At 46.9% G+C, this 18789-nt stretch overlaps 2 protein-coding genes across 3 annotated transcripts in view; one reads left to right on the top strand and one right to left on the bottom strand.

Moving 5' to 3' along the window:
* LOC144114578 (uncharacterized) overlaps positions 1-17684 on the top strand; it is a 36979-nt gene extending 19295 nt beyond the window's left edge. Inside the window, exons 6-8 of one of the 2 annotated variants that reach the window (XM_077648415.1) lie at positions 11265-11409; positions 11801-11865; positions 12352-17684. In XM_077648415.1, the coding sequence (XP_077504541.1) occupies positions 11265-11315 (51 nt within the window). In that variant the 3' untranslated portion in view covers positions 11316-11409; positions 11801-11865; positions 12352-17684. Of the gene's footprint in view, positions 1-11264; positions 11410-11800 lie in introns of both variants that reach the window. The other variant, XM_077648414.1, reaches the window with a different exon arrangement.
* Positions 4796-8432, bottom strand: LOC144114576 (large ribosomal subunit protein uL1-like). Its single transcript, XM_077648412.1, has 5 exons — positions 8307-8432; positions 7888-8043; positions 6297-6445; positions 5556-5728; positions 4796-5049 (listed from the first exon to the last, which is right to left on the bottom strand). Exons 1-5 carry the CDS (start codon positions 8309-8311, stop codon positions 4879-4881), a joined length of 654 nt encoding a protein of 217 aa, XP_077504538.1. The 5' UTR covers positions 8312-8432; the 3' UTR covers positions 4796-4878.
* Positions 17685-18789: the final 1105 nt, after the last annotated feature.

Below are 18789 nucleotides of genomic sequence, written 5' to 3'. Positions count from 1 at the left end.
GCGCATTACTGGCCCCGTCAACGGGTTCGTCTTTTGCGCCTTGTATGTCGTCGCGGCCTTTATTACGTACAAGTCTCGCTGTTGCAAAACACGTGGTTAGCTTAGATAAATCGCGTTGCAGTTACATGTCAGTTACGTGGAAGTTACAGCTCACATCAGTCGTCGCACTACAGCGCAGAAATGCACGGCTGACTCATGTTTTCCAACCAAAAACCAAACCGCCCAGAGAGGGCGCTGCCTGCGCCTTCACCACGCATGCGCAGAAACTTCTCCGCAAATGGTCAATTGTCCCTTGCAGACGGCTCGCAAGTATTTAGTCGCGGGTGCAATGATGGAACGCCGGGCATAGCTTCCACAGGGCAGTTCGGAGCAGGTGGCAATAAGCAGGCTAGAAAAAGCGGCGTGTTTCATGGCTCCAAAGATGGCGGCCACGATGACATCGGTACAGGTCATGCGTACACCCCTAAGTATACCCCCATGCGTACCCCGTAAGCGTTGGGCTCACGTCGGCATGTTCGCTCATCTTGTAGTTTCCTGGCGGGAGGCAGTGGCAGGAAGATTAGACGGGCAAGTTCGAAGAACGCCTTCGTGGAGGGGAAGCGACGTCTGCATGCGGGACGGCACGGTTTCTTCTTTCACGCGCTAGCTCCGCGTTTCACACTTTTGCAATCCACTTATCAACTTTCTCAAAACACACGCACTGAGCGAAATTCCGAGAAATGTCAAACGTGCCTCACTGTTCTTTTTCGCTGCCCTATACTGCAAAGAAACGAAAATATAAATAACAAGTAAAAGCACGACAGCGCGTCACCAGGCTCCTTCAAGAGCCTCTCCCCCCCCCCCCCCCCAACCGGTCACCCCCGCACCGCGCAACAATTGCGCCCTACAATACCCAACACTTTTTCCTAAATTTCTTAGATGCCTCCAGAGCCGCCTCTGTGTGCTGGGAAACGTTAACCCCTGTCTGCATACCTCACCGGCGCACGTGTCTCTGGTCTGGCTCGCAAAGTGTGTGCCTTGTGACCACGATGGGCAGCAGGTGCTCGTCACGTGCAAAACCAGTTTAGAAGAAAAAATTTACGAGACACTTTGACAACTGAAGTGTTGAGAGGCGAAAGCCGCTTCCAGGAAGTTCCACTGCTGACACAGCCCGGCGAGGGGGCATCTTAATTGACACACCGTCTGCCCAAGGGCGACTGCTCACGTTTTTTGCATAGCACGATGCCGCTTGGCCATAGACGGTCTTTGCCGCAGCACCTGTCAATCAATGCCAGATTTCCAGAAAGTTCCACTGCTTTTCACACGTCACACCGTTCCCGGGACTATGTCGATACCCAAATTATGCATCTTTAGGAGATCTTAAGTGTTAATTACGCCTAATTACACATTTTTCCATGTAATTTGACACAAATCCGGCGTTTTTTCCCGACCATTCTGTGACAATTTTCACTATGCTGTGACGACCATGCATACACTGTGCGCTACACGTAGTTATGCATACAGTGTGTGATTCTAAAGTCATGGAGCCTCCGCGGTGGTTCAGTGGTTACGGTGCTCGACTGCTGACCCCGAGGACGCGGTTTCGACCCCGGCCGCGGCGGTCGCATTTCGATGGAGGCGAAATGCTAGAGGCCCGTGCACTGTACGATGCCAGTGCACGTTAAAAATCCCCAGGTGGTCCAGATCTCTGGAGCCCTCCACTACGGCGCCCCTCATAGCCTGAGTCGCCCAGGGGCATTAAACCTCATAAACCAAACTAATCTAAAGATATGGGCGTTCTTTATCGGTGTCTGTCAGCTCTTCAGTGAGGATGCAAGAGTGGCTGAAGATCTGCTTACATGTCACAGCATGCATTTCGGCTTGTAAAAATTCAGAAATCGCGCGAGATGACCTGCAAGTCATGTTTTTTTTTTCGGTCGCTATGTGTTGCAGCGGCTGTGGCTCACTGGACCACTTTAAACGGAGTGAAAATAAGGAAAAGCGCATATATTACAAAAAGCAGCGCGTATAGAATAAGACGCGTGCCAGTAAACACTGAACGCAAAGAGGCGTTCACTGTCGACTGGCACGTTTCAGAAGCGAGGAAATTGACCAGTAGAATTATCGCATTTTGCTTGGGTTATCAGCGCACAATAGTGTCGAAGTAACACAGTGGTGTGGGCTAGTTGGTTGCAGTTCATAATGGAGACAAGTTTCGCAACATGAATAAAACGCACACAGAAGACAAGGAACAAACAAAACAGGACTGTGCTGCACTTCCAACTGATTTTATTTGAAAAAGCTCGACGTTTAAATACATTCAGTTATCATGAGGTGAAACCTAATCACAATCATCCAAAAAAGCCATTTCATTCTCCAGCAATGACAGTGAAGGCGTGCTGACGAAATTGTCACCGGCTTTCCTAATAAAAAAGGCTTCGATAATTTCACGCTGAAGCTTTTCCTTGGCGTGACCCAGAAACTGCGCCTTCTGAAACATAGGTTTGCATTTGCACGACCGGCAGTGTACGGCAAGATTGCCGTTGATACCATCTTTTACAAGATTGATGTGTTCTAGCGCTCTTTCGTTAAAACAATAACGCCCTGTTTGGCCAATGTACACTTTTTTACACGTTTTTTTATTAGGAAAGCCGGTGACAATTGCGTCAGCACGCCTTCACCACGGCCAGTCTCGAGGGGGCCCGCGCTCTCCCTTCGAGAGACCGGCCGTGACTGAGCGTCCGGTTAACGCGGCGAATGCCACGAAGCGGCGCTGGCGATGTGGTCGCTGCTGGCGCCACCATACCAGCGCACGGAGCCCACAGCGACATGAAACAGAAGCTGAACCACAAACAAATTCAAGCTACACGCCTCATCATGCACGTAGTATTTTTTAAAGAATAAACTGCACATCTCCAATCAAAAACTTCAATTTTAACCCAACGATTCGAAGCCGGCTCGGCTCCTTCATCAGGGGTAGCAGGGCAGTAGCCAGCCTCTAAGTATGGAGGGCAGGTGGGTTCAAAGGAACGAAAGCTGTGATCCGAAAGGCGTGGGGGAGGAGTGGGGCGGTTAAGGCTGTGAGTCATGTTGTCGCACTGCGGGGAGGCGGTCAATGGCGACATTTTTTCGTTGAGTTGCAGAGCGAAGTCCATGGGAATACACTGGGGGCAGGTTTCCTTTTGTGTGGTTCATGTTGTACGGGCTGGTTTGGATGTGCCAGGATTCCAGAAGGAGCGTTTTGTGGTAATTTGTTTCGGTTCCAAGGATGCTGGTTTCTTTGTAGTTTATTCTGTGGTCTGAGTCCTCGGAATGTTCGGCTACAGGATTGCGCTCTCTTGCAAAGTTGCGGACGTCGTTTTTTTTTTTGTTTCCGAATTCTTTGAGATTTTTGCTTTCGCCGGTGTAGCTTGCTCGCAGACGACGCAAGGAATTTTGTAGACAATGCCTTGGGCTCTCTCTCCGCGGCCGGTCTTTGGGAACAGGTGGGCTAAGAGTAACAGTGTTTGTGGGCTTGTGCGCAAACTGGATTTTTCCAGGATTCGGGCGAAAAAAGGTATTCCGACAACGAGCGAAGTGGGAACACCGGAAAGTCCACAATCGGGCGCAATGGGATCCCAGGATTGTTGACTTTGGGCAGGCCGTAGAATGGTGGGGCCAAAGACCAACGCCACCACCAAAATACGTCACTCTACCTTATGTAGGAGGTGTCAGCGAAACCATCGCCTGAATCCTGAAAAAAGGGGGTCTCCAGGTTGCGCACAAAGCGACAAACACTTTTGCGCTTTGCCCACCTGTTCTCAAAGACGGGTCGCGGAGAGAAAGAGCCGAAGGCATTTGTCTACGAAATTCCTTACGCCGACTGCGACGCGAGGTACATCGGCGAAACCAAAAATCTCAGAATTCGGCAACAAAAAGAAAGAAAAAACGTCGGCAACTTCGCCAGGGCGCGCAATACTGTAGCCGAACATTCCGAGAACTCAGATCACAGAATCAACTTCGAAGAAACCAGCATCCTGGGAACCGAAACAAATTGCCACAAAAGATTCCTTCTCGAATCCTGGCACATCCAAACCCCCCCCCCCCCCCCCCCCCCCCCCCCCCCGAGCATCAACGGCACAAAAGGAAACCATCCCCCGACTGCGCTCAATGGAACAGAAAAAAAAAGTCGCCATTGACCGCCTCTCCACAGTGCGACGTGCCTCACAGCATTACCCCCCCCCCTTCGTTCCTAAAGATCACAGCTACTGCCCGCCCTGTTACCATGATGGAGCAGTCGGCTTTGTAGCGTTGTGTTAAATCAGAACGGACACATGTGCGACGCGATCATCACTAACCAGAAGCAGCCCGAATTAAACTCATCCCGTACCAAAGTTATCTAAGAGCGGAGAAGCCTGCTTCGAAGTTACGTTTCAGATTTTAGGGACGTTCGCCGATTCTGACATCTTTTCAACGCCTAATAATGCCGATTCCCAGACCCAAGAATTTCGCTCACGTTCGGTTTTGGTTGGAGATGTGCAGTTTATCTTGCCAACTTACCTGGTGCAGCAGTCACTAAATGGCTAAGCAAGATGGCGCGAGTATTATCTATACCGTGTAAATTCTTGAACCTACTACAGTATGAACGGCAAATGAGACTGGCCACTGCACCTCTGTTATGGTTCACAAAACATTGCCACAAGCAACCCAAGCTGACATTATTACAAGGGCACTGCGCACTCAAAGCATTACCAATTCAGCTCTGACAATTGCCAAGCCTGCTTCTCTGAGCAATTCTGACAGATTAATACAACATGGAAAGGACACAGCAGAGTAATAAATATGACAAGAGCCTTTTTATTCACAACCACCCAGCCGCAAAACTAGCTGGCTGGAGGTGCCGAAAAAAAGAGCCAAAACTTAATAAAGACGCTGTGGGGGCCCCATCGTAGTCTTGATGTGCAGAGACCTGATGTTCTGCCAGTTCTTTTTCAACAGGGACACCAAGTAGTTGATGGCCAGGTTGATGTTCTGGGCCAGCTCATCAGGGCTCATCTTGACATTGCCCACAGCAACTGCGAGACACAGGACCTGAACAGAAAAAAAAAGTATTCCACAGTGAACACCACAAACCACACCAAGAAGTGCAATAGGATGTCCAGTTCACTCAGAGAGGGTGCACAAGTAATCAATGAAACTATTCATTGCCCAGTGCTAAACTCATCATAGGCAATACAACTGTTAGGACTGCTAGCCCAACACAATGCCACAAACCTACAAGCTAAACAATGTGCAAAAACATCATAGTTGTGATACTATGGTTTTAACGTTTAGATACTGTTGTGAGACTGTCAGATATATGTAAAAACTTTTCCTTGAATCCACACAAGGGAGGGCATTAACCTAGCTTGCTGCTAAGCTCTAAACCTAATACAATGCCTGGTAGCAAAGCGATCGCCAGGAGGGAAGTGTGGTATGCATATATTTGCGTCATCATGTAAACCTTGCTTCTTCATGCATGTGCATGCTTGGTGCTAAACAAGGCATGTGGGTCCACCAACTCACTACAAGACTAAATCAATCGAAAGGCAACATACCTTCTTCATCTGGAACTTGATGGTGGCTTTGACCTCGTCAAGCTTGGCCATCATAGATTCGTTGTGTGTCAGCAGCGTGGGGAACTTGCCCGCCTTGTTCAGACCAGGACCCAGGAGACGGGGAATCTGCTTGATGAGCGACTCAGACGCCATGAAAGCATCGTACTTCTTGGCTGCAATTGGGAAGGGAAAGGCACAAGTCAGCCAAGACCGAGGCAGACTTGCATAGATACTAGCAGCACAGAAAGAAGACAGCCGACTATAAACAGAAGCCAATGCGGGGTCGTTGCAGCCCTTGCACATCCCTTACAGGGAGTAAAATAGAATCCATTGATTACGCCCCTGGCTTCTGTAAAGGCTTACCAGATCAGACCAAGTGTGTCTTATCACCAGCATTTCAGGTAATACATGCATTCCAAGTCATCACTCTGGTAGCATGGCTGCCGAAAACACCGAACAAGGCCTATGCCTCATTTAGGACAGCGACAAAACGAAGTAGAGAATCAGATGTTGGTCCTAGACAGCTGCCTACATCAGAAAACCAGACAAAAAAAAAGCATTCCCAAGAGACCATCTCCATATCCCAGCCCCACATCCTAATTATAAAAGCAAAAAAAAAAGTTACTGCTACTAACATGTGGCTGGAAGCGCTTTCCTGATAATGCGGCAGCGGCAATCTCCTAGCTCAAGATACACAGACAGGCCCCCCGGACACTAGAAAAGCAAGCGGGGAAAACGCACCAAGCTTTTTGACTAGTTTCTTGCTCTTGTTCAGCTTCTTCAGAGCCTCTGTGTCCATGCAGGCCAGGTTGTTGGCCTTGGCTTCGTCACAGTGCTGCTGGTCACCAAGAATGCACACCTGGAACTTGGGCCTGGGGATATGCTTCAGCCTGTCGATAATGAAAAAATTTTCATGAGCAACACATGAACAGTTAACCAGCAGCAGCATATACGCATTCAACAGGGCACGACCAGTATTGCCAAGCTAATAATAGGTAACAAGCACAACCTACACCTCTTTCCGCCTTAAAATGGGATGTGGGTCTTAGAGACCACGAAGAACTGGGGACAAGTCCTTCTCCAAACAGTTTGCATAAAGACTCTCTGCAGAATATCCATGCTCAAAACAATCCCAAAGTACAGAACAAATATATGATGTTCCACTTCATGTGATTGCTGTGCCAAAACTGCTCCCCAACCACCACTGTTAGAGAAGTTTTGTTTGATACCTTCCTAGAAGGACATGGAGCAGTGCAGCTAACGCTACTCTCATGACTCTAAGGGCACACAGGCTATGTCTATCTCTGATTTTGCTTTGGGCAATCGAAATTAGCTTAGTATCAATTTGGGAGTACGGCAGTGCAGTGATGCTATATGTCTACTGGCTTTTACACTATGCACTAAATGAATTTGTTGCTTTAGTAAATTACCAGTCAAACCATTTTGTATGTTCTATTCAATTTTTTAAAATATATTTTTACTGAGCCAAGACAGCATCACCACACAAACTGAGACTGATGATGCAGTTCTGTAAATGTCTCAAATAATGCAAGCATTTTTTGTCTAACAGCCTGTAACAAAGAACCAAATGTGAACCACAAAACCACTAATAATTCAAACTAACTGAGCCATTGAAGAACATTTGCACTACATAAAAAAGCAATTTCTTAGAAATTTTGACAAAGACTCATCCCTCCCTTAATGAAAAAAAAAATGCTACCAACTCGCTGGAAAGCAATCCAAAGCGCCAAATTGGCACTTTGGCTACAAGTCAATGGATCTAGAGCAATGCCCGAACGCGTTAAGATAAGAACACCCCTTTCGTGCATGCACCATGCTCGGAGAAGGCACAGGCGCAATCAGCGATACAGTTCATTGCCCAGTGCTAAAGTCGTCACTGCAATGATGCACGCCTGAACTGGAGGGGATATAAAAGCCGCCGCCTTCGTAACGCAACATGCGCACCAGTCATACATACGACTGTCGGCAGTCTCCGGGCGTCGCCAGCAGTCAAGTTATTGGTGCCGCCGAAGCGGAACACCTCCCCATTGTTTTAAGACCCTGGGTTAGAGTCCGCCCGGCTTCATTCAGAGAACCGAGCTCCCTGTACCGCTACAGGCTGTGGCGTCAGACATACGAGAACGGTCGCTAAGCCCCCAACGTCTCGAAAATCTGCCCTAAAATTTCCACCAAGCACAATGGCAATATTGCGAAGCCGGTTCGAATGGCATTCTAAGCTTAACGTTAAGCGGGCTCTAGCCCGATGGGGACGCCAAAGGCTGCGCGTTTCAGGTCAATTTTTCGCGCGATGCTGGTCGAAGAGCAGGCATACTTGACGGTGCCCGAGAAACGCTTGTCCTTCTGAGGGTCATAGTTCTTGAGGGCGATCTGGAGTTCCACGGTCTCGAGGAACTTGCGGTGCTTGCGCGCCGACTCCTGCAGGACCGCGTTGACGCAGTCGTACAGCGTGTCCCTGCTCACTTTCGAGCTGCACAAGAAAAGCATAAAAATTATTAGACCGCTTCAATTCAATCACTTCGCAACAGCATGCGTGGAAGTGAAGATCACGCGCTAGCAAGAGACGGCCACCATTTCAAGAGCGAAGATTAAAAACCTTCGCAAATAAGTAATAAAGTTGGTAAATCGAAAAAATAGAGTTAGCTGCATGATCAGCAAGAACTACACTATCAATAAGAGCACAAATGCAACTTGGTAGCTAATTTTCCGACAAGGATTGAAAGGATTACACACCTCATGCTGAGACCGTCGACGCGCACTCTGCCACGACAAACGTGAGAAAGGAAGAATATCTGTGTAGCCCGAGTAGATGATGCTGATGATGCGCTGACGATGTGCCTGAGTTGACCACGTGATTTAAAACACCCTAGGCACCCTGGTGGAAAAAATTACGTGACGTAATTTTTCTTTCTCTCCCCCCTTTTTTTCTCACTCCCGCCTTCACCCCTTCCCTCACGGCGCGGTTGTCACGGAACCGACGGCGTCCTGGGTTTCACTAGAGGGCTCCGTGCGCTGCAGTTTGACGCGCGCGAGTGGCGCCACCTGGTTAAGAGCAGTGGCGAAAGGCGGACGCAGCCAACGCAGCTCTCTGGTTCAGTTTGCAGTGAGCGAGGCGAGCGGTGAGGTGCTTCGTCCGAAGGCGAAAACAAACTTGGATAATTATGGGTGCTCTACCTACTGCTGTGTTTACCCAATGTCATAACAGCTATAAAAACACTGCATTCAGGGTACCGAATATATTTAAACGCTTTTCTTGGACATCGTGCATGCTAGCTCATGCACAGGGGGTATGCTGGAATTGAGTGCACTGTGGAATTAAATTCATGAGAGTGAACTGGGAAAGGGTTTACATTGACTGGGGTGTTTCGAACGTGACATCATTGGTAGGAGCTGCTTTATGTCTTTATGTTGAGCGAAGGAATGCGTTCAGTCAGTCACAGGAAATGGTCTACGGTGAAGTTCTTGGAGCTAGCATCTGAAGTTTAAGTCTTCGTTTGTTATGCTCATCTGTGGTTCAGCGTGTCAATTTTGCTTCTAGTTTTTTTTTTCGTGCGTGTATGTATGCAGTGGGAGCGACGTCATACTTCTGAGAGTGCTTATGTCGTTTTTCTCATTGTTTCACCTAAGCTTTTGTGTATTTATTTGCATCATTTTATTTCCTTCAGTGGTTTAAAATTTTGTGTCTTTATTTGTTGCATTTATGAGATCTCAAATCCTGTTCTAGATGAATAAAAAGAAAAATAGAGAGTGGTTCAAATTTCTATATATATATATATATATATATATATATATATATATATATATATATATATATATATATATATATATATATATATATATATATATATATATATATATATATATATTTATTTCTTGGATTTCACAGCATCACTAAACCCTTAATTTCGGGAATTAATCTTTTGATTTTAATTCGGTTTATCGTACCAATGCAACGAAGACTATAATGGGCGCCATAGTAGGAGGTTCCAGATAATTGCAACCACCTTGAGTTCTTTAACGTGCACTGACATCGCGCACTACGCGGGCCTCTAGAATTTTGCCTTCACCGAAATGCGACCGCCGCAACCAAGATCGAACACAAGTCATTTGGGTCAGCAGCTGAGCACCATAACCACTGAGCCACCGCGGCGGCCTTTCTATAGTTAAGTATTTACCAAAAGGGCAATACGACCAAAATAATTCATGCAATTGGTGTCTTCATGAAATTCCTGAAGTGAAAGTCCCGTAGAAGATACTTAGCAAGAAACCCATCGTCTTTTTGTATGCTTAGAGCTATGCTTCTCTGAGAGGAATACACAAAGTAAAGAAGTGTCGATCCTGCAGGATGTAGAGCACTATCATCTGATATATCTGTGTAGTAAGTTTGCGTTTTTCGCATTTCTAGCCGACCATTCACATAGTCGGTGTCACAGTGGGTGTAAATTACATAGCTGATTTCATTATTTGGGTCAGAGCCTTGTTTCTCAAACTGTAAAGGTACTTAATTAATCTCAATAAGCTCAACTGCGTTGCCAGATATTGCAGTGCCGTTGGGACTGCAACACAATCATGGTTGCTTGGAATCGGTGATCAGCCCAACCTGAAAGCAATTGAAACGAAATGCAGCAGTGGTGGCGTCAAAGCTTTCAATGCGTTGAAATCCGCAGAGAAGAAGGCGTTGACTTAGAATGGCATCGCGGTCAGTGCTCGTCTGCTATGCGGCCGGCCTGGCGCGAACGCATCGGGCATGGAGGAAGGCGCAGGGCCACCACGGCCAGTCTCGAGGGGGCCCGCGCTCTCCCTCGAGAGACCGGTCGTGACTGAGCGTCCGGTTAACGCGGCGAATGCCACGAGGCGGCGCTGGCGATGTGGTCGCTGCTGGCGCCACCATACCAGCGCACGGAGCCCTATGCTGTTGTCTGCTACGGAGCGCCAGTGACAAGCATGGAGCCAGCGTGTGCGAGCGTGGCCAACAGTCAGCAGCGCGGTGTTTATACACCGCGTTGCAGCGCAGAGCAACAATTGAGGCCATGCTCTGTTTTATGGAGCAGCATGCCGGTCTGGGCCGCGGGGCTAGCGACGCGATGCCGGCAGAAACACGCCAGCGCCTGTGTGTGCATGCAGCTCGCGACCGAGTGGAACGGGCTGGCCGGGGCCGCGGCAAAGCGCTCGCCGGAAGGCTGGAAGCGCTTCTGGCAGCAACGGCTCAGGCGAGCGCGAACTGCAGGCTCGCTAGTCGGTTCCGAACACAGGTGAGCTAAGTGCTTTCGGAGCGCGGCATGCCACGGCTACGCTTTCATTATCACGTGTCTGCTCTTCGGTGCCCGCGAATTTTGCCCGTCCGTCCTGTTAGGAGCGCCTGTGCAAAGGCCAGTGTACTTCCGTGCACCTGTGCTTACCCTGTGCACGTGTGCAGACGCGCAGAACGTCGTCACATGCTCTGGCGGCTTCTAAACAACTAGTGCTGCAATATATGACTTTCAGCACGAGGAGACACACAGTTGAAAACTGGACATATGGAATACCTTACTCTGTCTAATCCAGCAGGGCAACCTATACATTTGGCATATTAGGCTGCATGCTTTTTGTCCTAGATTTTGTTAAGGAATAGTCGGGCCTCTTGGAATGCTTATAACTCTCCCGCCTCACATCCCCTTTAGGTATGAGAGCCATATCATTTTATTCATGCAGAACTACAGGCGGGGGACTGCCGAACCCGGAGGCAGTGCTGAGCCCAACTGACGCCCGAATTCTGGGAATTGTTGGCGAAGACTGCTCCGTGGGGTGTAGGTCCCCGGCTGTATTCGGCATGGAACCAGCAGCTGCAGTTTCACTGGTGAGTAACTGAAAAAATTTTCCCAGCTTGCAATAAGAAATGTCAGCACCTTTCCACAGCAAGTGGTGGCTGCTAACACGCAGGAGCTGAAATCGCAAGGCAACTCTGCAAGCGCATTACAGAATGACGCAAGCATGCATGCTGGCCATGCATAAAATGACATAGCTTTTGTTCCCATATCACCATGGTACATTCGTAACATCCTTCTGAAAATATGCCACAGCGAAAGATGTCTCAAAAAGAATGAAGCTGTGATCGTAAATATATAAAATCTTTTTTATTCAAAATTAAATATAGCATGACACAGCGTCGAAAGCATAACCAGAAATCAATGCTTGTGTTGCCGCTGAAGTATGAATGAAGTGTGAGTATTCATCTTATGCACTCGCAGGCACCCAGCCCAGCGCCACAGGCGTCGCAAGTCATGGACGAGCATGACTATTGCTCAGCTACAAGGTTTGTCATGTACTTCAGTAGACAACAGCTTTCTAAGCATGGTGCAGGTGACAGTTACAAGCATGGTGAGACACCGTTTAAGCACTGTTACAGGAAATGTGATCATAACTATCACACTGTCAGTTGGCTAATATATCTGCTGATTTACACTGAACAAACTTGTATTTTTCAGTAAAATTAAACACCTCTGTTTTTGCAGTCATAACATTACTTTTATGGCCAAATTGTGTTGTATACATATTGTATACATATGTATACAACACAGTTTGGCCATAAATACATAAAAGTAATGTTATGACTGCACCACAAAAATGGCACCACATTTCAATGTATGCTACCTGAAATGGAAAAAGGTGTACGACCCAAAAATGCTCCTGCAGTGAAGTGAGGCATAAGACAATGCAACAGAAATGTGACGCATGTTGCAAGGCAGCAGTGTCTTGTGATTTCACCACAGGAAAACACACTGAAATTACACATATGCAGAGAACGAGGACCAGCCAAGTGCGCGAGCTGCACCGCCACCAACACAACAAGCTGTACCTCACCAGCAAGGTGGCCCAATTAGGCGGCTGCATGCGCTTCCACCTCGCCAGCAAGACCACCCAGGCAGTGTCCATTAAAGGCACAACGTGATTGCCGCCCTAATAGAACAACAAGGGTGCCTGGCACAACACAGGACCAGCAGCTCCGGCAGATGACGACAGACCTGGCACTCATAAGGGCCCACCTGGCAGGGGTAAAGTATTAAAGACTATGTTTGTTCAGTGTTTCCCTCAGGACGGCGTTAAAGAACGCTTGTCTTTGCAAAAAAAAGATTGAAAGCCTGCAGGTCCACCAGGTCAACGCCATCGAGTAGCTGGTGCAGGCCCTGCATGACATTAACAACACTTGCAGGGCCGGAACCAGGCGCCCTGTGAGAATGGTGGCGATCCATGAGGTGAGTTCAAAGGAACAGAACAGAGCACGACCTTGGCAGTCAGAAGAGTGTAGTGAGAAAATCTATGATAGACCGTGCAGGCTACTAAAAGGAGAGGCATTTTTGGCTGCTCAGCTCTAGGAAGCAGATTAAATACCGGTCACAGCGGCCGCGTTTCGATGGAGGCAAAATGCCGAAGATACCCATGAGCTGTGCAATGTCAGTGCATGATCAGGAGCCCTAGGCGGTCAAAATTAATACAGAGACCTCAGCTACTGTGCCTCTTTCTCTCTTCCTGCTTTCATTTCCTCCTCCATTCCTTCGACCACAGCACTGTTGAGGTGACCTCCCAGAAGTGGAATGGTTACTGTGTATTTCCTTTCTATAAAAACCAAATTTCATAGCTACAGGCGTTAAAAACTTAATTCATGTCATATATGACAGGAGACAGTCCACGAAGGATAGCAATGAATGGTCTGAAGAGGAAAAAGAAAAGGAGGGAGCAGTGGCACATTAAGATGCTATATCAACCGTTGCACTGTTCTGACATTTTGATAACATGCTGAGCATGCATGCTGATAAAGCCAGCAGAGGTGTTGGCAATGTAGAAATGTGCCCTTAGGTTATAACCATGAACTTAATGGTGACACTACTGTGCCATACAAAGGTGGCACATGTCACCAACAGAAGTAAAAAAATTTCACGTTAACATACAAATAAAATGTAGGAAACGCCTCAATACAGCAAGTGAGGTTTGTATAAGTGCAGCCAAGGCACTCCAATCGCTCAAAAGTGGCAATGAGAGTGTTTGGAAGCAGCGCAAAGGTGACAAATGCAACATGGAGTATGAGAGCCACTATGACTACTTTTCATGACATTGTGTTCATCATGTGTTCATCAAAAACACCTATGCCCTTAACATCATTTCCTTCAATGAACAAGTAATTGTGTCTACACGTCTTTCCGAGGTCATGCTACACTGCCATTCGAATGTGGAGCACAGGCTGGCAACTCTTTAGAACTCTTTACATCTCTGATATAATGTGTCTTGCCCGTGACAGTGTTGCGGAAACGGAATGAGATGTAAGGCTGCTCTTTAAGGATGTGTAAAAACTGTGATTCTCATGCGAAGCACATCAGTCAAAGTTCCTAGCATCAAGCCTTGGGAAGTGAAACAAGTTGCAGCATGGCATAGTTGACCTCTGTTGCTAGACTATGCTGGCTTGGCATGCAGTCAAGAAACTGGCACAGCCAGCTGTTGTCATTACAATAAGGACAACATGTTCACAATAGCGGGCAAAAAAGTCGCAGAGCACCGTTACTAAGTGCAGCAAAATAAAGCAGTGTGCTATGCTGGTGGCTATAGCGCTTCACATGTTGCAGCTAGAAAGAGAGGTGAGTGGCAGCCCTGTCAGGGTGGCAACAAAGCTTTGTACGCAACACACAAAAAAGCATTAAGGACTTGGCTTCACGACAAATGGCTTGTTGGCAAATTATTGCATTCCCCACTGGGTACAAGCTTACTTGTCATAGAAAGCAATGCGTCATAGCTAACGGTGTGCCCCCTAATCTGTTTATGCTACATTGGGTGTGTCACAAGCATTGGTTTTAGGAGCGCTGCATTTATTAAACTTTGCTAACAATCTTACCGAAGGGACCTCGTCTAATATATGCCATTATGCCGACGTCCATGTTACTCACAGATGTATCCGGAGTTCAGGCAATGTTGGCTTTTCGCAAAATGATTTCAATTTTATGCCATCACACTTCGATAAATGGGAAATACGCCTGAACACAAAGAAGTACTGTTATATGCGCTTCACATGAAAGAGACATTTTCTGCTGCAGTACTATATTACTGCCAATTGCCTTCACTGTGCCGATTATTTTAAGTAATTAGGGTTATATTTCTCATCCTGCCTCTCCAATTAACCCTGTCCTTTGTCGGATATGGTGCCACAGCTGGAAAAAGACAGGGCTAATAGGAGAGACACGAGAGAGGCCTCTGCCCTGCATAGAACAAACATATATAACATGCTATATTAAACTCCTTCAAATGCAGCTTAACAACTGCTTCCTGGACCTTCAAAGAGGCATTTTACCTTGCAAACGTAAGCCTAATTTTAGAATATATACGTCCAAACTGAGACGCACATATGCACATTGAAATAAGAAGCTATAACGCAATCAGAACTGCAGTGCACGTTTTGTCACTGTCTGCTATAATTTCAGCTTAAACACAACTATTAAAAGTAAGCCTGGATGGCAAACCCTTGGGGAATGTGGCTGTAGCTATATGAAGTAAGCAGCTATATGCATGGATAGATCAATGATTTAATGAATGAAGGCTGCAAGAAATGCTACAGATCAATGTTATACTAAGTTTGTGACTAGATAGAATCACAGCGAACATTTCCTTTCTTGTCTTGTGCAAACACTTCTCTACCGGATGAAATTGCACTCTCAGGGGTATACCGTTGGCACCTTGCATCTTGTGTACTGTGCACACCTAGTGACCTGCAGCGATGCTGATGGCCAGAGAGGTGACATAATGCTCAAGTGGTTGCCAATGAACGGTAGCCAAAACACAACACACATGACACAGGCTCCATACTGGGGGCACTGAGGACAGGGAAAAAGTTATGTTCTTTTGCAGATGGATGGTGAGTGCACAGGCTGTTCTCTTGGTATGCTGCATACATACTGACACTACACGGCACAGCATACAAACAAGTCCTGAGGATAGCATTAACATACAGCCCACATTTCACAGAGCATAGGATAGGCGTGATGCAAGGTCACACACATGGCCAGTTTGCTCCAATGGCAGACGACGGCCACCTCATTTAACACTGCGATGCTGGCAGGTGCAACGGGTGACGATGACCGCTGCCACAATGTCAACTATGACAGGACTTTGCCAAATACTGCACATGCCACTGTAAAGAACACTGTGCACAGTAGCAGCTTTTCACAACACTGCGCCACCCCACATAACTTCACACATGAAGCACACAGCTTGAAACAGAACACCGTAGACTGCATTTGTACAGCACCACTGAAGCTGAATTCCTTGCGGGGCACATCCTCTTGATGAAGACAATGCAGTGAGAAGTAAGCAGAGGCTTCCTGCCTCAGGGAAGAAATACTGCGAAGACAGCGTTCTTTGCTCACGGACACAATGAAGTATGTTGAAACAGAGCACATGCTGCGGCACGAATATATTAAATAAATAGCTGAAACTGAGTTTTAACTTTAAACAAAAACTTAAAAATAAACAGTGCAACATACTTGTTGCCATATGAAACAAAATATGCAATAATGCCAATCCTTGCTTGCAGGGTGGCTGGTGCTGGCGAGGCAGCTGGTGCTGCCGAGGCAGCTGCTGGCTGGACATGCAACATGTCTACAGGCGAGGCTGGCACACAAATGTCTGCAGCAGCTGGTCACGCTTATGTCTACCTGCCTGGTATAGAGCAGGAAAGGCACCGTTGTCATCACAGAGGTCTGTGTCATCATCAGGGTCATCGTTGTCAGGGGGGTCAAGTTGAGGCAGTCGTGAATATATGCACACATTGTGTAACACTGCACAAGCTGCAAAAATCTTCGCTGCGGCCTCCGGTTCGTAGTGCACTGCGCGGCGCCGTTGTAGACACCTGAACTGGCTCTTCAAAACAACAATCGTGCGCTTGACAACAGACCTCAGTGATGAATGTGCACTGTTGAACCTGGCAGCAGGACCGCCAGGCGTGACATCCTGGATTAGGCGTGACCAACCATGGCTGCAGCGGGCGGGCGCCATCACCTGCAGGCCAATGAAGACTGACATTTTTCAATATGCTTGCGCTAATAGTGCAACATCTGCAATTTGGGTGCATGAATTTTTCAGTCCATTATTTATTTCATCATTTATTACTTTTCTTCCCTCATTACAAAGGCCTCTATTTATGATACAATAATTATTGCTATCAATGTTATCAGCCATGATACAGGCAATTTTCCAGCCTGTAAGTTTGCTGTATACAAATGGTGACATGTACCTGTAGGCATATCGGCTGTGAAGGAGAGCCTCAGCTATATCTGACCTCACATTTTCTGGGCTACAGCATAAAGAAATATCCCTTATTTTTCCACCCTCTCGGTTTACAAGTAAAAGCAAATCTGCATGTTGTGATATTTATGTTGTGACATAGTTGCGAGACTACTGCATATTGCATTGCTCATCGTTGAAGGAACATGAACAAATATCTTATTTTTTACTCACTCGATGTGCAAAAACAAGCAGATCTGCATTGTGTGGTATTTATGTTATTATGTTGTTATTTATGTTATTATGTATCTATGTTATGTTATGTTATAAATACCTTGAAGGAAAGCCTCAACTCTTCCTGACCTCAGATTTCCTTAGCGATAGTAGTTTCACTAATGCAACACCTTTGTTGACACCACTGCTGACATGTGGAAACCCTGGATTTTCATTAATTTGAAAGCAAATTGCCTCAACAATGTGTTCACTGTACATTTGCTTAACCAGCTACATGCAACTGATGTCTGAGAACTACTGACTGAATATAGATTTGTTCAGTGCAACTATTTCGCCCTTGTGCCAGAATTCACATACCTAGTAGATATTCCCCAGATTGGAGAAAATTGTGATTGCACAGTGCATGATGCACCGGTGATGCCCGCCACACGAAGGAATCATGCACGGACCCTGGGAATGTAGCGTCAAGTGCCCTGATGCGAAGATGGGCATCACACACCTGTGAAGAAACATGAACAAATATTTATTTTTTTACCCGCTCAATTTACAAGTCTGAGCCAATCTTTGTACTGTGATATTTATGATGTGGCGTAGGTGTATATTTTGTGTTGCAATTAAACAGCTTCAGCCACCGTCTGTGTTGTTGTTAGCAGTTGTTTTTTTTTTCACCTTATGCCATAGTTTTTGCTAGCAAAGACATGCACCAAAACACTGACTTTCCTCCATTGCATTATCAACTGCACACTGGTACAGTATGTTGCACAACAGAAGACAGCATACGAAAATAATAAAACCAAACTGATTGATTGTGATCCTTGACACAGATAAGAAAAAAGAGGCTGCAACGCTCGCTGGACTGAGCACTCGGGATCTAATCTCAGAGTAGTGGGAACACCCGCATCACCAACCACAAACTGTCATAAAACAATGAAGATAACATGAACTGTGCAACAAGCTCATACTGTGTAATCCTTGTCCAAGAGCACCTTGTTTGTGCAGCTCCCACTACTCCATCAATGAACACTCTTCTGTCAGTAATGTGCAGTTGCAGGGCTGACAGGAACAAATACATGGGCATGCAATGAGCTATGTGTGCAAGTGCCAGTCTACTACCTCTTTTGTTTCTACCTTTCAGTGTCATGTTGCCAGAATATACGAACTCAGACGCAGCAAAATACAGAAAATCACAAAGGCTGTACTCCAGGCAGTTTGGAGGCTCCATGCATTGTATGTTTCTTTTTCCAAAGGCACGATTGTGCCATTTTTTTCTGCTTTCCTTTACAGGCACAAATGTAGACCCGCTTTCTCCAGCAGACCGTTCTCCCTTTAGTCGCCGCAAACGAGTGCCGACGACATCATGTTTTTGGTTACAGGAGACGAAAGGTCATGCACCGAAGAGCACTGCTAGAAAGCTGATTGTTGTCGTTTTTACCACCATGATGTTCAAGGCATAGTACCCCTTGCGGCAGAAGTACGCCGGTCTGTTGACCTCGTCAGATGGTGCAGCTATGCAGACAAGTGTCCCATCGATGGCGCCAACATATCCCAGGAATCTACAGACCAGCAGCTCGAAGCCTTCACGCGCGGTCGCCAGTTCAGCCGGAGAGCATGGGAAGGAGATCCACTCGTGTCCCAGGCAGTTCAGAATCGCGTCGGTTATTGCGTGGATGCAGCGACTCACACTCGGCTGACTAACTGCTAAGTGTTCGTCGCTTGCGATCATGCCCTGAAAACTGCCTGT

Source organism: Amblyomma americanum, chromosome 1 (genome assembly GCF_052857255.1).
Source record: "Amblyomma americanum isolate KBUSLIRL-KWMA chromosome 1, ASM5285725v1, whole genome shotgun sequence".
Classification (NCBI taxonomy): Eukaryota; Metazoa; Arthropoda; class Arachnida; order Ixodida; family Ixodidae; genus Amblyomma; species Amblyomma americanum.
The sequence above is the reverse complement of the archived record's forward strand: the minus strand, read 5'-3'. Positions and strand labels throughout refer to the sequence as shown.

Bases quoted from the DNA above. Each gene is read 5' to 3' on its own strand.
- LOC144114576 (XM_077648412.1), bottom strand. The intron at 5,729-6,296 runs GTGCGTTTTCCC...TCCCAATTGCAG, and splicing joins GAAACTAGTCAAAAAGCTTG to CCAAGAAGTACGATGCTTTC. The intron at 5,050-5,555 runs GTATGTTGCCTT...TTTTCTGTTCAG, and splicing joins TCAAGTTCCAGATGAAGAAG to GTCCTGTGTCTCGCAGTTGC.